The 21,298-nt window shown below is 48.3% G+C and overlaps 1 protein-coding gene across 15 annotated transcripts in view; it reads right to left on the bottom strand.

Annotated features, from left to right (window-relative positions):
- Window positions 1–21,298, bottom strand: part of DNM1 (dynamin 1) — a 102,246-nt gene that overhangs the window by 22,574 nt on the left and 58,374 nt on the right. For 11 of the 15 annotated variants that reach the window (XM_044993104.1, XM_044993106.1, XM_044993105.1 and 8 more), the window contains exons 11-14: window positions 19,204–19,290; window positions 18,887–18,957; window positions 17,385–17,436; window positions 13,842–13,955 (exon numbers count right to left, since the gene is read on the bottom strand). In XM_044993104.1, coding sequence (XP_044849039.1) covers window positions 13,842–13,955; window positions 17,385–17,436; window positions 18,887–18,957; window positions 19,204–19,290 — 324 coding nt within the window. Of the gene's footprint in view, window positions 1–12,558; window positions 12,637–13,841; window positions 13,956–15,413; window positions 15,426–17,384; window positions 17,437–18,886; window positions 18,958–19,203; window positions 19,291–21,298 lie in introns of all 15 variants that reach the window. The other 4 variants (XM_044993111.1, XM_044993112.1, XM_044993113.1 and 1 more) reach the window with 2 other exon arrangements.

The raw sequence follows: 21,298 nt of genomic DNA on the forward strand, positions 1-21,298 counted from the left end.
CACCACAGATACCTCGACTCCTGGTCTCATTATAGCATACTGCTATCTGCTTGTAAATGCCACCAGCCCTCTGAGTTGGGGGGGTTTATTCTTTGTTACACCTGAGTTTAAACAAATCAAGTGAGATAAAGTGATGTGGTCATGACTGCAGGTTAAAAAGTCTTATTTGCATTATTAACCTTATTTTCAAGTTTCTGCAGAAAAGCCAATCATTTGACAGAAAAGTTGATAGTTTCTCATAAGAATTAATGGAATTTAAACCACTTTCTGTCTTAGAAGATCTGACACACCTGATCCATCCTGCTACTTCATCCTACACTATGAAGGGCTCTTGTTAATTTTTAAATAATAGTAGTTACAAAAAACACTAAGTGGGGGTCCAGTGACTCTTCTCTGGCACCAGAAGCCATTGTGGTTGGAGTGGTGTGGAATATCTGAGGGCCAGCTAAAGACCTTTTATATAGAAAATGACTAACAGCCATCATTGAAAATTCGAGCCAGGGCCCTTCTGACTACTCAAAACCCCAGGTGAAATGGGTGGCGGAACATGTGGGGAAACCTTAAAAACTGAGGCCTAAATTTTCAAAAGTGAGGAATGATTTTGGATGCCTCAATTTTGGGATGACCAATTTCAGACCTTTCGGGGACCTGATTTTCAGAGTGGGAGGGCTAAGAGCTTTCTAATTATGCTTTAAAGTGTCTCCAGTTAAGCAGCTAAAAAACAAGGTGCCCAAAATTTAGGCTCTGATTTTTTCGGATTTAAGCTTAATTTTGAAATCTGTATTCAGAGATGGATGAGGTTAGAAATCAGGGGATTTTTTGGCTTTAACCCTAAAAACTGAAGATCAGACTCTCCTCTCTCTTACTCAGGGGACGATATGGAGTTTTTACTGGAGTTTATCTGGATTTACATCAATGTAACTGAGAGCTGAATTTGGCCCAAGGGCCCTAGTTGTAAGTGTACAGCTCTAGTCAAGTATTGCTATACCAAAAGTGATCAAGAGAGGGAGCCATTATACCAAACTCCTCACCTCGAAGCAGAGTGCAAATGTCTGACTACTCCAATAGAAATGTATTATGTATGTAACCGTCCCCCTTGTGTATGGGTTCTGGTGTGTACGTCATGCTTGCCTCGGCTGGAAACATGGAGAAATTTGATCCCTCACAGGGGAAAAGGGAATAGAAAAGGCAGGCAGGCTGCTAGCAGAGATCCCAAAATCTAACTGGAAAACACAAGAGCTGAGAAGCAACTGTAGATGGTGATGCTGCTGACACATTTCCTAGGCAGATGGAATCAAAGCCAAAAGAAGATGATCTGACCATTATAATAGCCCTATAGGCCTTAGTCAGCTATCTCACTAAGTCCCATTAATTTCCAAGTATACCGGTATACTTCTCTACATGTCTCAGATCCCCAATGAAAAGGTCAAATGACAATTATCTGTTACAATATAATGTAATGCTGGGAAAGATGACCTGGAAACTCATGTTCTCTGGGATGGACAGAACAGGGACAGCTTGGGCAGCAACAGAGCTCCCGTACCCCTCCCACCACTGATCCAGAGGGACCAAAGATAGAAATGGTATTCAGACCTCAATTTCCCTGTACTTTTTGCTGAGACTGCCAACCAAGGTGCCAGTTAGTCTTAATTGAGGGGGGTGAGTATTTTTGTGACACAGATGCCTATTGATTAGGAATCTGGCTGAGACCCATAAAGTCATTTCGCATTCTGAAAATCACCTAACAGCTTCCAGATTGCAATAACTTTCAGCCACTACTGCTCCAGGTTGCAAATGAAACTGGTGACTTAGAGGAGATGAACACCCATTGCTAAGCCCCCAGGCAAGCCAACCAGTCCTACTGCAATCTCTCCTACTGAAGCTCCTTATACATCACCCATACGCAATCTCTCTGCTACCCAAGAAAGTAACTTCAATGTGGATGGCAGCTAAAGGAATAAGACCTAGAAAATGCTCCTCACATCCTCACAATGTCAGAAAAGTTTGGAGCTGGGTGCAAAAGAAGAAACATCTCATAGCAAAACAATCAAGAAATCAAGTGGTGAAAGCAACAGAATTCCCCGAGTCCTAGGACCTAGATGATCAGAGGCGAAAGTAAGCCTGTATGCCCCGGTACGGCGTACTGGCAAGAGCCGGTGCGCCGTACCGGGGCAGATTGGCTTCCCCTGGCAGCCATTTAAAGGGCTTGGAGCTCCCAGCAGCGGCTGGAGCCCTGGGCCCTTTAAATTGCAACTAGAGCCCTGCTGCCAGAGCCCTGGGGAAGTAGTGATGGGGCTCGGGCGGCGATTTAAAGGGTCCAGGGCACCTGCGGCAGTTACTGCCCCAGGCCCTTTAAATCATCCCCTGAGCCCTGGGGTAGCGGCAGCGGGGCTCCGGCAGCTATTTAAAGGGTCCAGGGCTGCAGCAGCCGCTACCACCTCGACCCTTAAAATAGCCATCGGAGCCCCAGGGCTCTGGCAGCAGGGCTCTGGGGACAATTTAAAGGGTCCGGGGCTCCGGTAGCCGCTACCACCCTGGGCCCTTTAAATCATCCCCAGAGCCTGCCGGAGCCCTGGGGTAGCGGCGGCAGGGCTCCAGCGGCAATTTAAAGGGCCAGGGGCTCGGCCACCGCTACCGCCCCAGGCCCTTTAACTTGCCACCAAAGCACCACCACCGCTACCCCTGGGCTCTGGCAGCAGGGCTCCAGGGACGATTTAAAGGGCCCAGGGTGGTAGCGGCAGCCAGAACCCTGGGCCCTTTAAATCACCGCCCAAGCCCCTGGCTGCCACTGCTACCCCGGGGCTCCAGCAGCGCGGCTCAGGTGGCGATTTAAAGGGCTCAGAGCTCCCACTGCCGCTATCCTCTGGGGCCCTTTAAATCGCCATCCGAACCCGGTGCTGGAGCCCTGGGGTAGCGGTGCCGGGGCTCTGGCGGTGATTTAAAGGGCTAGCGGCTCCTGGCTGCCGCTACTGCAGCGGAGCCCCGGGCCATTTAAAGCTCTGCCAGAGGCTGGGGCCCCCTCTGATGGTGATTTAAAGTGCCTGGGGCTCCGCTGAGGTAGCAGCAGCTGGAGCCCCAGGCCCTTTAAATCACCCCCGGGGCTCCCAGACGCCTCTGCAGCTGGTAGCTCCGGGGGTGATTTAAAGGGCTCAGGGCTCCCAGTTGCTGCTACCACAGCCCCAGCCCTGAGCCCTTTAAATCCTGATTTAAAGCACCTGGGGATTTAAAGGCCTCGTCTCTTCTGGTAGAGGCCCCGCCTCTTCCAGTTGAGACCCTGCCCCTTCCTAAGGACTCCAGAGTACTAGTAAGTCTTTTAAGTTACTTTCACCCCTGTAGGTGATGGTGTATGTGTGTCTTCACCCTGCACCCATTTTGTTTCCATCAAGGCCTTAGAGTTCTTCACCTTCATCTCATAGGAATTGCTTCTGTAATGCTTCTAGCCTCTTCATGCTGTCACTTCCCACACCATTGCACTAGTGCCAGGATTTGCACTCAACAGTTTGATCTCTGTTACACCAAGGTAAATCTAGAGTGTATTCAGTGGTGTTAGGACCAAAACCTGGACCCACGACAGCTAATGGGAATTTGTCATTGACATTAATGTGATCAGGATTTAGCACTTTTTCCAGATTTACACCAGTGAAACTGAAGTCAGATTTTGGACCCTTGACTCTAATGTGCACTGGGAGCCATACACACATGTAAGGATTTATACTCCTAGTCTCTAAGTGCAGAAGGAGCCAAAACGTTAGCACCAGGCTTCACACTCTTAAACTCGGAAGACAGTGAATTCCATCATACAGAATGCTAGCGCCAGGTTCCCAGGTTCTGGGGGCACTGCATCTATGCCCTGGAGCAATATTCAAACCAACATCCTCAAGGGGCAATTAGACCCATATTGCTGCTCACTAGTGTATGATTTTTCAGCTTTGGGGGTAACAAGAGCCATACAAGAGCTAGAGCACTGGTGCCAGGAGGTAAATCCCCTGGCTCTTGATTGCAGCATGATGCGCGCACACACACACATTCAGCCAGTGCTGTTCTGACCCGCCATCTCACCACACCTACACCCCATTCTCTCAAAAGTCCTAGCTCCACTCTTTCCATCTTCTCGGTTTTCACCCCCGCCTGTTTTATATCAATACTCTGACTTCATTTCCTGATTGTAGAGACAGGAAAGAGTGTAACGAGCTGCCGAGTGCTGAGCCTTTTAAAGCTTTGGCTGAGCCCTCTGCCCATATGTTAGCAATCAGGGAGTGTGTGGTGGCTGAGACATCCCAAGACCAATGCAGCCAAAGGCGGGGAAGGGGGAGGGGCTCTCCCTCCAGCCTGACAGACGCAGGCAAAAATCAGAGAGGGAGGACGAGGTGCCAGTACACCCTGGGATGGGGAAGGTGGCTTTGTTGAGCACGGTTCAAAGATCTTGGCTTGATCCCAAAAGTCCTGTGTTACTCATGAAATATCTCATTTTGGTGGCAAGGCAGATTAGAGGATCATAGCAGAGGAGAGGCTGCCCTCTCAGCCGCAGAATATCTATCCCAGGAAACACACGCATAGCCAAGGAATTACTCTGGAGCAGGCAAGGGGGAGGAGGTAACATTGTGGGCTGCAGGAAGCAGGACACTAAAGTGCAAATATAGGGAGAGAATGGGTATTGGGGTGACAGGGTCTAATCAGGCCTGGTTAGTCTCACACCTTTTAAAGGACCATCATTCCTAACTATAATCACAGTGCTTGCATGGAGGACCCTGAATGCAGCAGAACCAGTGTGGTCCACTTGCACGGGGGGAGGATAAGGAGAGTCTATGCAGGAGGCCTACCCCCCATGTACACAGTAAAGCACAGCTCCATAGGGGTTGGGGGAGGCACTGCCACAGAAAAGAGACTTGGGGGCAGTGTGGGCACATGGATCCCCTAGCCATTAACCCCTAGTCATGGAGGGCAAAGCATTGTGTTTGGGGGAAGGACCGAGACTAGTGTAGCTTTGTGGCTTGAGAAGAGGCACCCTAAGTAGCTTGTTACTCTGGCTCTGTACTGGGGCCAGTGTATTTTAGACGGTTGTGGTTTGCATTGTTAACTGAATGTGCATTGTTCTCCTCTGGGCCTTCATCCCCAAATACATTTTAAACAGCCAGGTAAAAATATAGCATAGCTGGATTGGAATGAGGGTTCCTGGTTTGTTCGCAGGCTATTTCCTCTGCCCAGCCGGTCTCTCTGTGCAGAAGGGGTTGGTGTTTTATATCTGGATACACATGAAGCTGAAGCTGATGGGGAAGCCCACACATGCATCCAAAGGAGGAATCTGGCTCTTGGGGTGCTAGGAGATAATTGACAGAACTATCAGACCTCACCCTAATCAACCAGGAGGGCAACCCAAGATAAGCTGAAGCTATTATGACACGTAAAACTTTATGCACAGAGAGTCCAAGTGTATGTGTTCTGATTTATGGCTCTTGTGAAATTAAAAAAATACCAAACGCTACTATTAATGCTAATGTACTTTGCTTTTCTCTGGTGCCAATGGTGTGCTGGAGGAGGCTCGAGACCATTGTTAAAATCCTACCACCAAACTGACAGGAGGGTTGTGGTGTTCTCCTTGTCTCAGGCAGTCAGCTCCACCCGAGATGAGGTCAAATCACCCCTGACAAAAATAAATGATTTTTTTGGGCCTCATCAAATTACTTTGGAACAGTAAAGTCTTCACTTCTGTAACAGACCAAATTGTACCAGGAATTCAGTAATTTCAAAAATATTTACAGTGGAGGATCCCCCCAGACTTCCTATAAATTATTTGCTCCATCTACCTCCCCATTATCCCAGTTAAACCCTGTTCCCAGTCAATTTGTTCAGTAACAGTGTATAACAATGCCCAGCATAGGGCCTTTTCTTTGCTTAGTGTTGTCACCTCCTTCCTGTATTATGAGATTTAAATGGGGAAATAAACTAATAGATTTCCCCTCAACCCTTAAATGCTCCTCATCACGGGTTTAACCTATTAGGAACAAAACAGGAGTACTGGGTGTTCATGTTTTTAGCCATAGATTTAAAGTCTCTCCTCTGGCTCTCCCTCCCCTGTGTGTGCTGGTGGGTTGCATATTGCACCTAAAGCACTCTTTATCCCTGCAGCACAAGAGAGGAAGTGAACCACATGGCCCAGGGAACATCTGGAATCGCTACACAGGAGCTGAGCATCAGAGAGAAAGCGGCATTCCTCAAGTTTCCATCCAAGGTATGGAACCTTCCTTTCCTCCGCGCAACCTTATCCGTCAGATGGCTCACTTCCTGTCAACCTCTGACCTCCACAGCAGCCAACAAGCTCCTCCCTCGAGTCTAGTTAGCGTTGCACTGCCACGTCAATTGAGGCAGAAAGACAGAAGGGAAGCAAGAGAAGGGAGGGAGCAAAGACCAGAAAGAGGGAGGGAAGGAGGCACAGTGAGTGCCAGACGCGATGGGGGGAGGAAAGGAGGGAACTCGGATCGCTTCCATGGTAGCCGGAGGCTAGCTGCAAAGGCAACTGGCCAACGCGGGTCAAAGGACCCTTGTTATGGGCTTGGAAGCGAAAGCTGGTCTTGTTTGCTCTTTGCTCTGGACCCTGGGTAGAGCGACGTTCTACGGGACTGAGAGCTGGGCGGAAGGAGATCAGGATGCATCGGGCCTGAGCGTCCTCCCACCCGCTGCCACCAACTGCTGCGCCAGATGTGGGGGGTTGAATAAAGCAACGAAGTCTGCACATCTGGGCAACGGCCAAGACTTAGAAACATTTTCTCCTGGGTTCGAACAGCAGTAATTTATTTTTATTTTTTAAAGGTACGACGTGCCCGGGGGAATGGGGCATCGGCCTTTTGATGCCAACGTCGGAAGAGAAAAGGGGTTTGAAGGTTCGCTCAGTGCGGGGTGCAGGCAGGGAGCAATCCCCTCTTCTTCCCAGCTGCCAATGGAGGAAACTTCTTCAAGCAGGACTTGGACTTTCCCTCACCCTCTCTCTGTCCCCAAAACACCAGCCCAGAGGCAGAAAGGGGGAAGGACTAACGTGCTGCTGCTAGCTGGAGAGCTGGACACAGAGGCTCCACTCCGTCTGCCCAGTGTTCAGACTACCTGTTCAGGACTACGAGATTGTACAGTAGTCTGCACATTGGTTAGGCTGTGCTGGGATACACCACACACGCTGCCGGTGCCGCACAGGGATGGAAACGCCTGCATGGCAGCGGGAAATGCTGGGGTGTGAGCAACGCATGCTAAATTCACCTACCTCCCCCAGTCTGCTGGGAAACAGCCACTTGGATCCTCACCTGATGCTCACTTTTATCTGTCACTATTCACCATCCCACTCCCTGTCTGTCTGTCATTTCCTCCCTGACTCTCCTCACCCTCTCTTTGCAACTGTTTCTGTTTGTTTCACATGCTTGTCCCAGTGAGAGCCACTCAGGATGCCTTGTGTTTCTTGGGCAGACCTTTGCTATAAAAGTGTCCAAATCACAGGGACAGGGTCTACCCTCTGGGAGAGTTACGGCTGCACAGTGGCTTGCTAGCAGTCCCTTTATGAGCGAGGCGGCGAAATGAAGCAGCGGGAAGTGGCCAGTTGGGGAATTTTATGGTGTAACAAACTTTGATTATTTTATTTAAAAAAAGAAAATTTCAGGTTTGCAGATTCTGGGAGTCGCTTTTCCTTTAAAGTTGGTTGTGGTCCTTTCTTTAGATGTGGATTGGGAGGGACAGGTAATGTGTATGTGTGTGCAAACCTACTAAAGAGAATGAGTGAGTGAGAAAGAACAAAGAGAGAGTGAGAAAGAAGGAGGAGGGAGAGTGTGAGAAAAAGAGACTATGAATGGGAGGGAGAGAGCATGAGAGTGAATGAATGAAAGAGCAAAAGAGTAGGGGCAGAGAGGGAGGGAAGGAGTATGTGTGATAGAGAGAGATCCTGAGGCTAGTATGATAACTGGGAAGGACTGAGTCTCAGAGCATACCTAGCTCTACGGTCTCAAAGCAGAAAAATGGGTGACAAAATTCAGCTTGCAGCTGGACTGTTCAAAGCCACCCCTCCATTACAGCTCCATCCTGAAGGCTGGCAGGGCTTCAGCCACTGCAAAGAAACAGAGAGGGCTTCATGATGTGGCTGATCTGGGGCTTAATACACAAGAGCGTCAGCTTGCTATAGGGAAAGTGATCTGCTCCGTGTTACTGAAAATGGGGGTTTCAGAGGGAGATGTAATGTAATCCTAGCATTGAAGTCTCTAGCTAGAATTGGGAAGGAGCCACGGTCTGATGTGTAGTAAATGGACACCTACAAGCGTGTGAATAAGGTCACAGCTTCTCCCAGCCAGGAGAATCTGCCTGCATTCTCCAGTGATGTAAGAGAAGGGAGGTACGAAGGCAGCACAACTCTGACCCAGCAGACTCAAAATGGTGCATGAAGAATGTAAAAGATTCCCCATCATATGCCTGGATCTATAGACATGCAAACACCTACACATCATTTCTCATGCTCACACACACCATTCATGTGCACAGATACTTAACACATGCACATACCCAAATACTAGACACTCACACACCAAACATACGCATTCCAACAAGCACATAACCTCCTATTATTCACACACCCCATTCTCACTCAAACACAACATTCATACATGATCACATAACTGCCATGTCATCCACACCCAGTCCCGGGCATACATACCCACACAGGTCCAGGCCATTCATATGGACACATAACCATGCCAGTCACACGTACACACAAATTCAGACACACACAATTAACATACTCAGACATTCATACATGTACATACCATTCACAAACATACACACCCCTGTATCAGTCTCACACACCTATCTGTGTGCATTCACACTCACACACAATACAAACACCCACATGTATACATTCAACAACACACAGAGACACACCCACACCTTGCAATATGGAGTGGAACCTTCTTGGGGCAGGTCCACACTTAAAAAGCTGCAGCGGTGCAGCTGCACTGCTGTAGCGCTTTAGTGAAGATACTACTAGCCTCTCCTGTCGGTATAGTTAATCCACCTCTGCAAGAGGTGGTAGCTGTGTTGATGGGAGAAGCTCTCCCATTGACATAGCACTGTCTACACTGGGGGTTAGGTCAGTGTAACTACATCGCTCAGAGTGTGGATTTTTCAACCCCTGAGCGATGTACTTATGCCGATGTAAGATTGTAGCGTGGACCTGGCCTTAGTGTCTATACAGAACAGCAGTACTAGAATTACAAGTTGCACTTTTGCTGCAGTGAAACAATTTGCTATTACTCTCATTCTACTTCCGCATAAAGGAATTTCACTCTATACAAGGATCCTGCGAGCAGGTTCCACCATGCATTTCAGCAGGACGGACACACACATTTAGCTATGGAAATACACTGACGCCCTCACACAGGTATGAGCCAAGTCCTGCCCTCCTTAGCCCTTATTCAGCCTAACCTTAGTGAGACTTTTGCATAAATAAGGACAGAAGGTCAGGGCTATACAGTATATTCACACCCAAATTCCCACATGTACTAGAAGTAGACTGTATTCACCTGTGTGTGCAACCACTCACGTACACACAATGACACATGTATGTAGTCATATGCATCCCAGTTTAAATTCACTCTTACATGTACCAAATGCAGGGCCCATGGGACCATTCCAGTGGGATGTAGGCTTTGCTAATAGGAACCATGTAGCATATTGTTCATTATGGCTCGGCTCTGGGCTTAATGCCCCCTGCCACCTAGAGAACTAGAGGAAAACCCTGGATCCTACCTGTGTAGCTGGGTTGTGTGCTGTAGCTCTCTGGAGGGGATTTGGTGGAACACCACCTTTTTCTGCTTAGGTTCTCATACCATGCTCATCACCATGGTAACTGAGTATCTAATACCAACCAGCTACAGTGCCATGGCTGCCACTCCAGTCTCGGGGGTGCAGTGCTCTCCTTGGCTAGCGAGATCACCCTCTGTCTTAGTGAATGGTCACTGGATCCATATAGTTGCCAATCCACCATCTCGTTCTCCCACAAATGTCCTATAGGCAGAATCCAGCAGCATCCAGGAGGTGCTGACTCCCTGTGTGGGATTCCCAAATCCAGGATGACTCCCTTTTCTGCAGTAGATCTATACTGCAGCTCTCCTTGGGTCAGGGATTTGACTCACACAAAGGAGACTGGAGGAAAAATGGAGAGAGAACCCAAAGGAAGGGCTCTTGGCAGCAGGGCAGAACAAGAAGCCAGCTTTCCGCCCCCTTCCTTCCCCCAGCATGCTCCACCAGCCTCTCCGGAGCAGTGGGAGCCCTGTCCTCACTCACACTTGATGCTGGAACCTTTAAGACACTTTTAAGTTCCAATTCTTTTCTTTGAGGGGGAAGAGAAAACAAACCAGCATTGTGGAAAAGCTGGTATTTCACTAATGGGACCCAGATGTCTCTCCTCAGACTTGATGCCCAGTCCTGCCGTAACAGGGCAGGAGAGGGAAGCACTTAGCTCCATTCCACCCGCCTCAGTTTTTGAGAGGTGCTAGCCTAGCCCAACGTCGTCCTGCCACCCCCAGTCCACCCCTAGTTTTCCCACCAGATGCCCCAAATTCTGCAACCGGCTCTTCCTCCAACACAGGGGTTTTCTTCCCTGGATTGAACACTCTCATTTCCTTTGACTGTTTGCTACAGCACCGTGGAGCTGGGGCAAGAGAACCCAACAGGAGCATGAGAAGTCAGGGTTTTTGTCTGTCCAAAACGTAAGTGGATCGGGACTCTCAGGCTGCACTCAGGGTGACTTAAAATGGGGCCTTGAAAGACACCATTCCTCCCTTCAAATCAGGGGGACAGGGAGGCAGACAGTCCTTTCTGGGGAAAAGAGGGGATCTGGGACTGAGACATATGGAGACAGCCATGTGTGGAGATACCAGCCTGGTTTAGGAGTGATGGGTCTGAGAAGCCTCCTCTAGGGTGACCAGACAGCAAATGTGAAAAATCAAGACAGGGGGTGGGGAGTAATAGGAGCCTATATAAGAAAAAGACCCAAAAATTTGGACTGTCCCTATAAAATCGGGACATCTGGTCACCCTAGCCTCCTCTCAATGAAGGGCAGAGGGGCCGTGGATGATGGAGACAGCCCTGTTGCCATGTGGGGTAGCAAAGCCCTGGAGGACAGAGTCAGCCCTGTCCCTGTGTAGGGTAGAGGGTTATGATGGGAACTCCAAAGTCAAGGGCTCTCCAAGATGCCCCTGTAATGTACTGACTCTCTAAGCTGAACCTGGCCATGGAATCCAAGTGGAAGTTACCTCCCTTTCCTTCCCCAGAGGCCAGAGATCAAAGAGCTGAACTGGTGAGAGGGGGCAGGAGTGGGGAAAAATCAGAAATAAAAACATGCTCCCCCTTTCCCTCCACCCCTTCTCCAGTTAGAACAAAGGGTCCTTTCTCCTGTGCTGCTCCTGCCTCGTCAGCACTGGGTCGCCCTGCGTTTATTTAAGGGACGCTGGCTGGCAGGGAGCTGTTTTAATTAGGCTGCTCTGCCTCTCACCGTGCAGAAGGGAAGCGGTGCAGACCTCCAGCTGTTATTCATCCCCAGGGTTACCCTCCTCATAGGATAAAAGGGGCGCCCCTTCCCCCTCCCATGCAGCTGGAGTCTATTAACATAGATTATGTGCTGCAACCACAGCCTGCCCACTCCCTGCTGGGGCAGAGGGGTGGAGGGGCTACGCGGTCATCACTGAAATCCAGATGCAGAAGCTGTTTTTAATTTAAAACAACGCTCAAGCCTTACATTATAACTGCCTGACCTGCACACATAACCATGAGGCGGCGTTGCCACACCAGGCAGCTCTGTCTGAGAGTTCATGGGCCTTGAAAAAGGACTGGCTGATTTAAAATCTCCTTTGCACAATCAATTCCAGTTTTTTGCTGATTATGGGACTGATGCATGCCCCAGCTGAACTTAGACCTGGTTTACACCTAAAAAATCGATTGATCTAGCTATTTTTTGCTCAGGGCTGTGAAAAATTTCACACCCTGTGCAACATAGGTTGACCTAGCCCCCACTGTAGACACAGTTAGGTTGACAGAGGATTCTTCTGTGGTCTTAGCTACCACCTCTCAGAGAGGTGGATTAACTACATCAACAGAAAAACCCCTTCTGTTGATGTAGAAATAATTTACACTTTAGCACTCCAGCTGCACAGCTGCATTGCCATAGCTGTGCCTCTGTAGTGTAGACATACCCTAAGACTGATCAGCTCCTGGTCAGGGAATGACATTTCAGGCCTGATTCTCTACTGTGTGGCATGTTGTGTCATAATTTCCAACTGTGCAAAGTGGGTGTTAAATGTGCCCACTGATGTAAATGAGTGGAGAATTCTGGTCTGGTAGCAGTTTACAGGTATGTTGCACAGGTATAAACCATGACACAAGGTGCAAGGCCCCTTCTCTTCCTGACCAGTAATTTGGAACCATTTATTGGAAAAGCTGACTGAATCTGAATCCATTTGTAGCCATCCCCCAAAGTATTTCTATCCCTGGCACGTTGAGTGGTATTTGAGTTTAAATTCATGTCATTCTGATTACCTTCTTGCTGTTCATTCCCACTATTCAGAGATTTAGGCCCAGGGGCCAGAGATTTTGTCTTCCTTTATGACTGGCACACTGTTGATAGTAGACAAATAAATAAATAAATAACAATAACTTCAATTTGGACATGATTCTGGCAGCTGGTATCTTGCTCCCTGCTTGAGTGGAAGAGGAAGCACTGGGAAGCCATGATTCCCAACTTTCAGGAATATTTATTTTTAAGGCGGGTCTACAGAGACGATCCATGCTATTTTCTCATTTATTTTCTGCATGTACTATTATGGTTTGTTAGTAACAGTACTCAGCACTTTCACATTCAAAGCACTTTATGAACATGAATTAATTGATCTGCCCAATGCCCAGATGACGTGGATGAGTACTAATATTCCCATTCTGCACATGAGGAAACAGACAGAGAAGGAAAGTGACTTACCCAAGGTTACAGAGGGTGTCAGTGTTTGAGCTGGGATTTTAATTCCATAGCTCCTGGCTCTGAGTACTGTGCTCAGACAACTAGGTCACACCTATCTTGAGTGACCACACAAGACTAGAGTCAAGCTTAGCCACAATTTAGTCACTGTAGATATTGCTGAGAGTACCACAAAGCCCTGGGTATCAGAGTGCTAAGCCATCCCCTCCCTCCTGTGAGTCGGCCTGCCAGAATAAGACAGAAAAGTGCCCTGCCCACTTTTTACTGACTCAGGAGCGCCAAGCATGGTCATTTCCAACTGGATTTTCTTGTCAGTGCCAGGATTGCTGCATCCAAATTAATGCCACGACCTTCACAGTTAAAAGGAAATATCCTTATTCCAGTTGAAGCAATATCAAGGCCCCACTAAGAGTCAAATACAAGGAACAAGGCAATAGATTCATGGGCTGACGGAGGGGCTGGCAGCAGCTGTTTGAACGCTAACATATACAGGGTGTGACTACTGTGCAGGGCTCCATTTGGGCATGCGTCTAGGGGAACACACAGTTCTATACCCCACCAACAGAGTATATGGCATCCTGATTATAGCTCCCAATCTCCTGGCATCCCTTCCTGGGAGAGGTTGAATACTGGTTTGTGGGATCACTCCAGGTCCCAGGGGTATGCTTTATAGAAGCAGATAATTAATACTCAGAAAGTGTATTTATAATACCCAGCCACTGTAGGGAACTAAGGGCCTGATACAAAATGCTCAGCCACTGAAAGTCAATGGGAGTTGAGGGTTCTCAGCACCACAGAGAACTAGGTATCAAAGCCATACTCCAACCAGTCCTGAGGCTAGGCCACTCACCTCATCATCCTTATACCATGAGAGGTTCTCAGCTGTCAGGACAAACCAGTATTCCTTGGCACCGCCCTTCATGATCCCAATGTTATTGATGGTGAGCCAGCCTTTTCGGATCACCTGTGGGGATGGAAATTGTCAGCGTTAAACATGGCACTGAGAACCTAGTCCTCCTAATGGTTAGGGAGAGAGCAGAGTGTGTCCCCTACACACAGAGACCAGCACAACAATGACCAGGACCACTGTGCTCTCTGTTCCTGCCAAAAAGCCCCTCACTAATTTGGAGCTCCGAGGCGATCAAGCCTGCACCTGTCTCCAAACAGGAGAAGGGTTAGGCAGGGAGTGAAAGGGAGGCAGGAGAGAACCTGGCTCTGTTGGGGGTTACACCATCTGCCAAGCACTCAAGGGGAAGACAGAACTGCAGAGAGAATCTCAGACACTGGCCCAACCCACAGAAACCAAATCACAGCAACAATCACACCCAGAAAAGGCAATGCCTAGAAAGAGCAAAGGAGGAAGCACACCCTGGCAGAGACAGGGGCTCTCCCAGCACTTGAGGTTGGAGGTGACTGCTTCACAGAGCTCGAGGGGAGGCAATTCAAGAAGAAAAGTAGAGAGAGGTAAATGAAAAACAAATTATTTAATTTTGTAACGCAAGGAGATACTGAACATCTGGGAATAATGATGCATCTGGAATTCACACCCTGAACTTAACTGTGTGAGATAAGTGGCATGTGTGATTGTTACTATATATATGTACATTAGTTTTAATATAGAGATAGATAGATATAAAGTCCCATATTCACATTCTGTAAATGAGCTAGGAGATTATTGATTAGTAGACTTTGTAACTTTAAATTAATGTTTGTCTATTTCTGTATGTGTGAGTTAATAGAAAGAGTATATGTATGTAATAGCTTAAATATAAGCATGTTAACATATATATATATATATATATATGTGTGTGTGAGAATGTGCATTACTGCAGGTGTTCATTATTATACATGTGTGCATGAGCCTGTGTTACTGCACGTGTGAATTAGCCTATATATGTATGTATCGCTGACTGTGTTTGCATGTTACAAATTAGTGTGTGTTGTGAACAGTATGTCTGTGAATGGCTAGGTGTTTGTGCATTAATTAATACTGTTTTGTGTGACTTAATAAACATCTGCATAGTGTCTGCATCAGTGCATTCATTGTCCATATCTGCAGGCAGGGGTGAGTGGATTTTCACTCCTTTCTTTCATGCTGCTGATTGTTAAAATTCACAATGGACCAATTCTCTCTGCTGACAGAAGGGGGCACTAAAGCTGAACCCCAGATCCTGATCTCTAGATTGAATGGTCTCCCCAGCTCCTCCCGCTTACACACTTTAGAGGCAGCTAAAGAAATTCTCATCAATTTCTCATGCTGCCTTTGCTCCCCACTTCCACTTCATCTGTATCTAACATTAGCTGCCACTTCCCCCCATTGCAGTAGCAGGTGGAATGGTCCTTGTGCTGTTCCTGATCCTGATCTCCCCAGATGCATCATTAATGCTCATTAGCACAGCCTGCTGAGCTGCCTTCTACTCACCAGGATCTCATCCTGCAAAGGGGAACCATAGCAACAGCAGCAGAGAAGAGAGGAGAGGAGCAGAGAGAGGAGAGATTGTTACTAGGAAGGGAGGAGTGGAAGGAGGAAAGAGCCTCAAAAATTAATCAACAGAATCTTTTACCAAATTAGCATGTCAGCTGCGAAAACATCAAAGACCTCAGGCCCCAAAATAAAATCTGCTAAATGAAATGAAAGCTCAAGCTAGTTACAGGCAAATCCACAAATGAAACAGAAAAGGATTGACTCCTAGAGCTGTTCCACACCCAGGGCAAAGGCAAGGTACTCACTGGTGCCCTTCAGAGGATGGTCTCCCTGCAACTGGGAGATACCCAGTAAAGCCCTTAGAAATAGCATCGGGAGAAGCAATGATCCGGCTGAACCTGCCAACCAGCCTTCCAGCAACTCTGAAGCTCTAACTGTGTTTCAGGGAAAGGTGGCCAAATATATTTTGAAGATGATTCACTCCAGATGAGAGTTTGGGGTTGGAAAGGAAGAAGCTGTTCACCTACATTCTTCGCTGGGCTGCTTCTGTACCCTCCTTTTGTAGAAGGTGCCCAAATCTCTGTGCAGACCTTCCAGGCTAGATAACCCTGTGGTTCTCCCTGTAGGTCTAGGACAGGAAGGTCTTCTTTGCCCCTCTGGCTTTCAATAGCACGTACACTCCATGCACTACAGGGAGGCAGTAGGGACTTCACAGTCCATCACTATTTTCTCCCAGGAGAAAGCTCCACCATGAGGATGCCCACCCAAGCGGGGCTGATGAATGCCAACGACATCTCCCTGAGCAGGTGGCTTTAAAGCCTCCCATTCAGGTGGAACTTGCCTCTTCCAGAAAATGTGAGCCCAGAAGCTCTGCAAATTGCCCTTTGGCTAGCAGACAGTGAAGACCATTCATGTGGTCAAGGAAGACAACTGGGAAAGAAAACTCTATGGCATGGCAGTTTAGAGGTGGAGCTGGGGGAACTGGAGGGTATAGTTTGCCCCAGTTTTTGATGGACTATAAACTTGCATCAGGACCCACCAAATCAGAGAGCATTCTCCAGCTCTTGTCTGCATAGAGAGGTCAAGCGCAGCTGGGAGAAGTGAATGACACATCTAGGGATGTGAGCAGAATTAACACTGACATCTGCCACTATCCAGAAAGCAGTGGCTTAAATGGCTAGACCTCTGATCATCACCCCTGCACTTTCAGCTCTTTATTGGACCATTTGATAATTTAACTGTCTAGCGTGTGCTGGCCCAGTTGTAAAGCACGGTGAACCGATCAGGGAAATGCAAGGTCACCCAAAGAAATGGATGAAACTCGAGATGTTCTGGATTCTGTCCAGTACCCAACGCCAGGATGATAGTGGAAGGGGACTGGGTCATCATATGCAAAGTGACACAGTTTCTAAACCAGTTCTCTACTGCAAGGATCCCAGCGTCCCCTCTTTTAGAGAGTCTTGCACCCTGCATACCTCCCTGCACTGAGTAAAGTCTGCAGCACCCTTCCTTTGAGCTCTGGTCCTCAGCTAGGGCAGATGTTGCAAGCCTCTGTAATCACCTTGTCAATCTCCCTTATGTGATTCTGCTGGGACAGCTCCTCCATTCACTTACTGTTAAAGCCAGTGGGGTTGCACCAGAGACAGTGAAGAATATGATTTGGCCTTTGTATTTAAGCAGCTAATAGACATCCACAGTCCTAGTCTTACTGAGGGCAATGTCAGCTCCATACAAAACAATTGTTCTTTTGCAGGAGGGAAAGTCCATATTCTTCCCCTTTGTCCTTCCCACAGGCTTCCCTAATCCCATACATTTCAGTGGGGCTAAAGTTTCTCTCTAATCTTCTTCCCATCTGCCTCTCTTTATACCTTTGAAGTGTTGCTGTGTCTGGCTCAACATCTGCTCAACTGAGAGCCTGTCAAGCAAGGTATGTGTTCCTCTCGCAGCCTCAAGCAGGAGGGAACTTACCTGGTTGCCAGCTGCCTTCTTCTTGCTCATCTGGCTGCTCCTCTGTTGAGCGCTACAAACAAGATGAGAGACATTCAAAGCCCATCCAACTCCTCCTTCCTTCCTGAATCCTGCTCCCTCTAGGCTTCCGCAACAGCACATTCAAGCTTCTCGCCCTCAAGTTCCAAGCCCTGTATAGCTCCTCAACTACATCTTTGGTCTCAGCCTCACCTACTCAACTCCTTGCTCCCTACGCATCTTCTAAACCAACTGCTGACCACCCCCTCTCTATTCTTCTTCACTCCTGCCTTCGTTCTTTCTCCCATGCCACCCCCTAGGTTTGTAACTCCCTCCCTCTTCTCATGCAACCACTTTCTCCTCTGTCAAACCCCGCTTGTAAACAGGTCTTCCATGAAGCCTTTCAATATTAATACACAGAAGAAAGGAGCAAGACAGAGAGCTCTGCAATGTTTTGAGACCACAGCACCTGCTGGTCTCTGCAGCATTTTGGGACACATCTTGACCTCAAACTCCAAAACAACCTTTGACAGTGATGGGACCTCGGTCTATCCCTGTATGTCTGAACTGTACTGTCTGTCTAAGTTTTAGCATCATCTCCTAGGGACAGAGACCGGGTTTTGCTCTACATTTCATAAAACACTCAGCACACTAATGATTCTCCATGAACAATTTTATAATTCCACCTGATTTTTATTCTTTGTCCTGCCTGGTTGGATATGATCATTCCCTGCCCTTCCCTAGCCCCTTTCACCCAAGATCTCACTTGTGCTTTACAAACACGAATACTTATCCTCACAAACTCCTCTAGGGTGAGTCAGTGTCATTATCTCTGTTCTATAGATGGGGAAACTTAAATACATAGGGATTAAGTGACTTGCTCAAGGTCAAACAACAAACTAGTAGCAGAGCCAGGTATAGACTCCAGGTCTCTTGGGCCACTAGTCCATCCCTCCTCTCAGTGGGGAATGACATGGTTGACATGCCAGCCACAACACTGTTGACTTGCTCTAGCTTTGGGTTTATTTAATTTCTATCCTGACAGCTCAGTGCTCACTCTGCTATGCCATATTGGAGGCCTAGCTTTACTCCTTGCTTCCCAAGGAGTCTGGGGTCAAGGGGGAAGGGCATGAGGAGGCATCACACTTACCCCCAGATGATGAGGTGCCTCACAATAACCCTCCAACCAATTAAGGAGTGAGTTAGCCTTGTGTGTGGGGGGTGGGCTGAAGTGAGACACAATGAAGTTGGGGGGTGTCAGGACTCCATGGAGAACTGCCCTCACTCCCAGGGGAAGAGGGAAACCTATTTCTCTCATTACCATCCTGCACATTATACCTCACTTCAGCCTCCCATCAAAGCCAGGGTGGAAAACTGCTCCAAACTCTCCACCCATGAGGCTCTGCAGCCAAGGCCTACAGCCCACCTACCAAAGCACACACAGAGCAAGGCTGCAGGGGAGCAGGGGCAGGGGGAAGGAGGCAGTTCAGGGCACTGGTGCTTACTTGGCGAAGCCAATGAAATCCTCGTGGTTTGTGTTCATGTATGCCAGTTCGATGTCTATCAGGAGCATGACCTGGGGGGCAAAGACACAAAGAAAGTGGGTAAGAGACAAGGGATGGGTGCTACTAACACAAAGGCAGGTAGCAGGAGCCACCACTGAGTTGCCTTATGGCTCTTCTCAGTCAACACCTCCCTGAGCTTTGGGGGCGTTCCTCACCAGATCCCAACTTTACAGCAAAGGCCCATCTCTATCCTCATACTGTTCCCCTAAAGGCTCCCCCTCTGCCCCCCACCCTCAGACAAGCCCTGCAGGCCCTACCTGATCCTTGGTCCTGCCCTCTCGCTCACGAATGTGCGTCGTAACAATCCGATCCATCTCCTCCCGCAGGTGAGGGTACTGGCTGAGCTGCAGGGAAGAAAAAACACGTGCACGTGGGAAAGTGGGGCAGGATCTGGGGAATAACACTCCCCTCCCAACCATAACAGGGGTCCTAGAGGGGTAAAGGCACAGGAAAGCCAGAATTGCAGACAGATTTTCCCAAGTTCCTGTGGGGCCAAAGATCTCACTCACTGTGCTTTGAGCTTCTTCAGAGAACAGCCCTTCTCCTCAGCAGCAATCCCCCCTATCCTGCAGGAGACCAGGCTACTGCCAGCTCAATTTGTTCTACAGAGCGAGGGGCCCATTCCCATCCCCAGATCTGAACATACCCAGTTTCGGGCATGTCTGAAATCCCAGTTTTATGGCTTAAGCCCATGGCTGGTTGTATCCCAATAAGCCAAATGACTAGTTCTCTGAAGAAGGGCAGCATCTCACTGGTAACGTAGGAAAGCGATGCCACGGCAGTATCTCTCTGGCTTTTGTCTACACTCTTTTTAAAACCCGCAGCAGCAAGTCTCAGAGCCCAGGTCTACAGACCTGAGCTCGTGCTATGGTACTAAAAACAGCAGTGCAGATGTTGCGGCTTGGGCTGGAGCTTGGGCTCTTAAACTCCCTCCTTGGGCTTCAGAATCCGAGGGCCAGCCCGAGACCAAACATCTACACGGCTGTTTTTAGTACCTTAGCGCTAGCCCACCCTGCTATGGGCTCTAAAATGCAGGGTACTGTGTAGATATACCCCCTGACACTAAGGGGAGCATCTTGGGTGAACAAAGATGATCAAAGCTAGTCTCACATCCCATTAGCTGGGTCACTAGCGGACAGTGGCCTGCCCCAACGAGCAATGCCACAGGTGAAGACCGAGGGCATGGCCAACCTCTCAGGGAACCAGCCTTCTCTCAAGGAGAAAGCAGCAACTCTGGACTCTACAGGTGCTCCAGGTGTGCGGCTGTAGCATTTTACTCCCCTTCTGCACTCCCTTTGCACTGGCACAAGGGAGTGGAGAATCAGAGCCAGCATTTGTGTCACAGGTAAGCCCACTTTGCCACTGATGGCTTGTTTCACACCATGAGAAGCGAATTCAGTTTGCAGCACACAAACAAAAGGGAGTGGAGAAGCACTGTCACCTGCAGTTGTTCAAGGGGGAGAATCCATAGAGATTGTGAATGGGAAACATGACAGTGCAAGCCAGGAAGCTGAATGGGGGCCCGTGGCAGCCCTCTGGCATTCAGGCAGCACTTCCTTTATAACAGAAAAGTGCCACAGTATTCTACAATAAGGAGACAGTGGTCCCAGTGAAATCAATGAGAGTTTTACCATTGATTTCAGTGGGATTAGGCTTTTGTTCCTAAATGTCACATCCCACAGTGGTGCTACTGCAACATTTGGGCCAATCCCTGGAGATGGCAATCATTTTGCTTTCTTCCTTAAAAAACAAAGTAAGCTCTTTGGGTCAGGGACTGGCTTTTTCATTTGATGTGTGTACAGCACCTAGCACAAGGGGCTCTGGTCCCTGATTAGGGCCGCTAGAAGCTATTGTAATAATCATAATAATAATTAGGCCCCTTTATTATCCAGTTAATCATTCTCTACTTAGCACTTAACCAGCATGAACCAGTCAATTCCTGCACCGTTCCTGAGAGGAACACGTGCCACTATCCCTCACTTTACTGAGGAATAGTGAGATAAAAGTGACTTGCCCAAGATCACACTGTAGGGCCCCAATCCTGCACTAACCTCAATAGGGCAGCACCCATGTAGTCCTCAGTGCAGGATCAAGGCCTAAATTAGCTGAAGTCTCAACTCCAGGCCAGTTCTTAGATCACTCCTTTCTCTCCTCCCTCCCCGGAAAGTTGTTTTTTCCCCCCCTTTTGTTCTATTATTTTGAAATATTTCAATTTGACCATTTAACGCCAACTGGAATTTCCTGACATCATCATTATTACCTCCTCCTACTATTTTGGGCTTCATTTTTGGCCATGTCTCTCATTTGCCTTAGTACAGCACTGTCTCAGTTCTGCTGATCTGATGGGGGGAG

This window comes from Mauremys mutica, chromosome 18 (genome assembly GCF_020497125.1).
Source record: "Mauremys mutica isolate MM-2020 ecotype Southern chromosome 18, ASM2049712v1, whole genome shotgun sequence".
Lineage (NCBI taxonomy): Eukaryota > Metazoa > Chordata > Testudines > Geoemydidae > Mauremys > Mauremys mutica.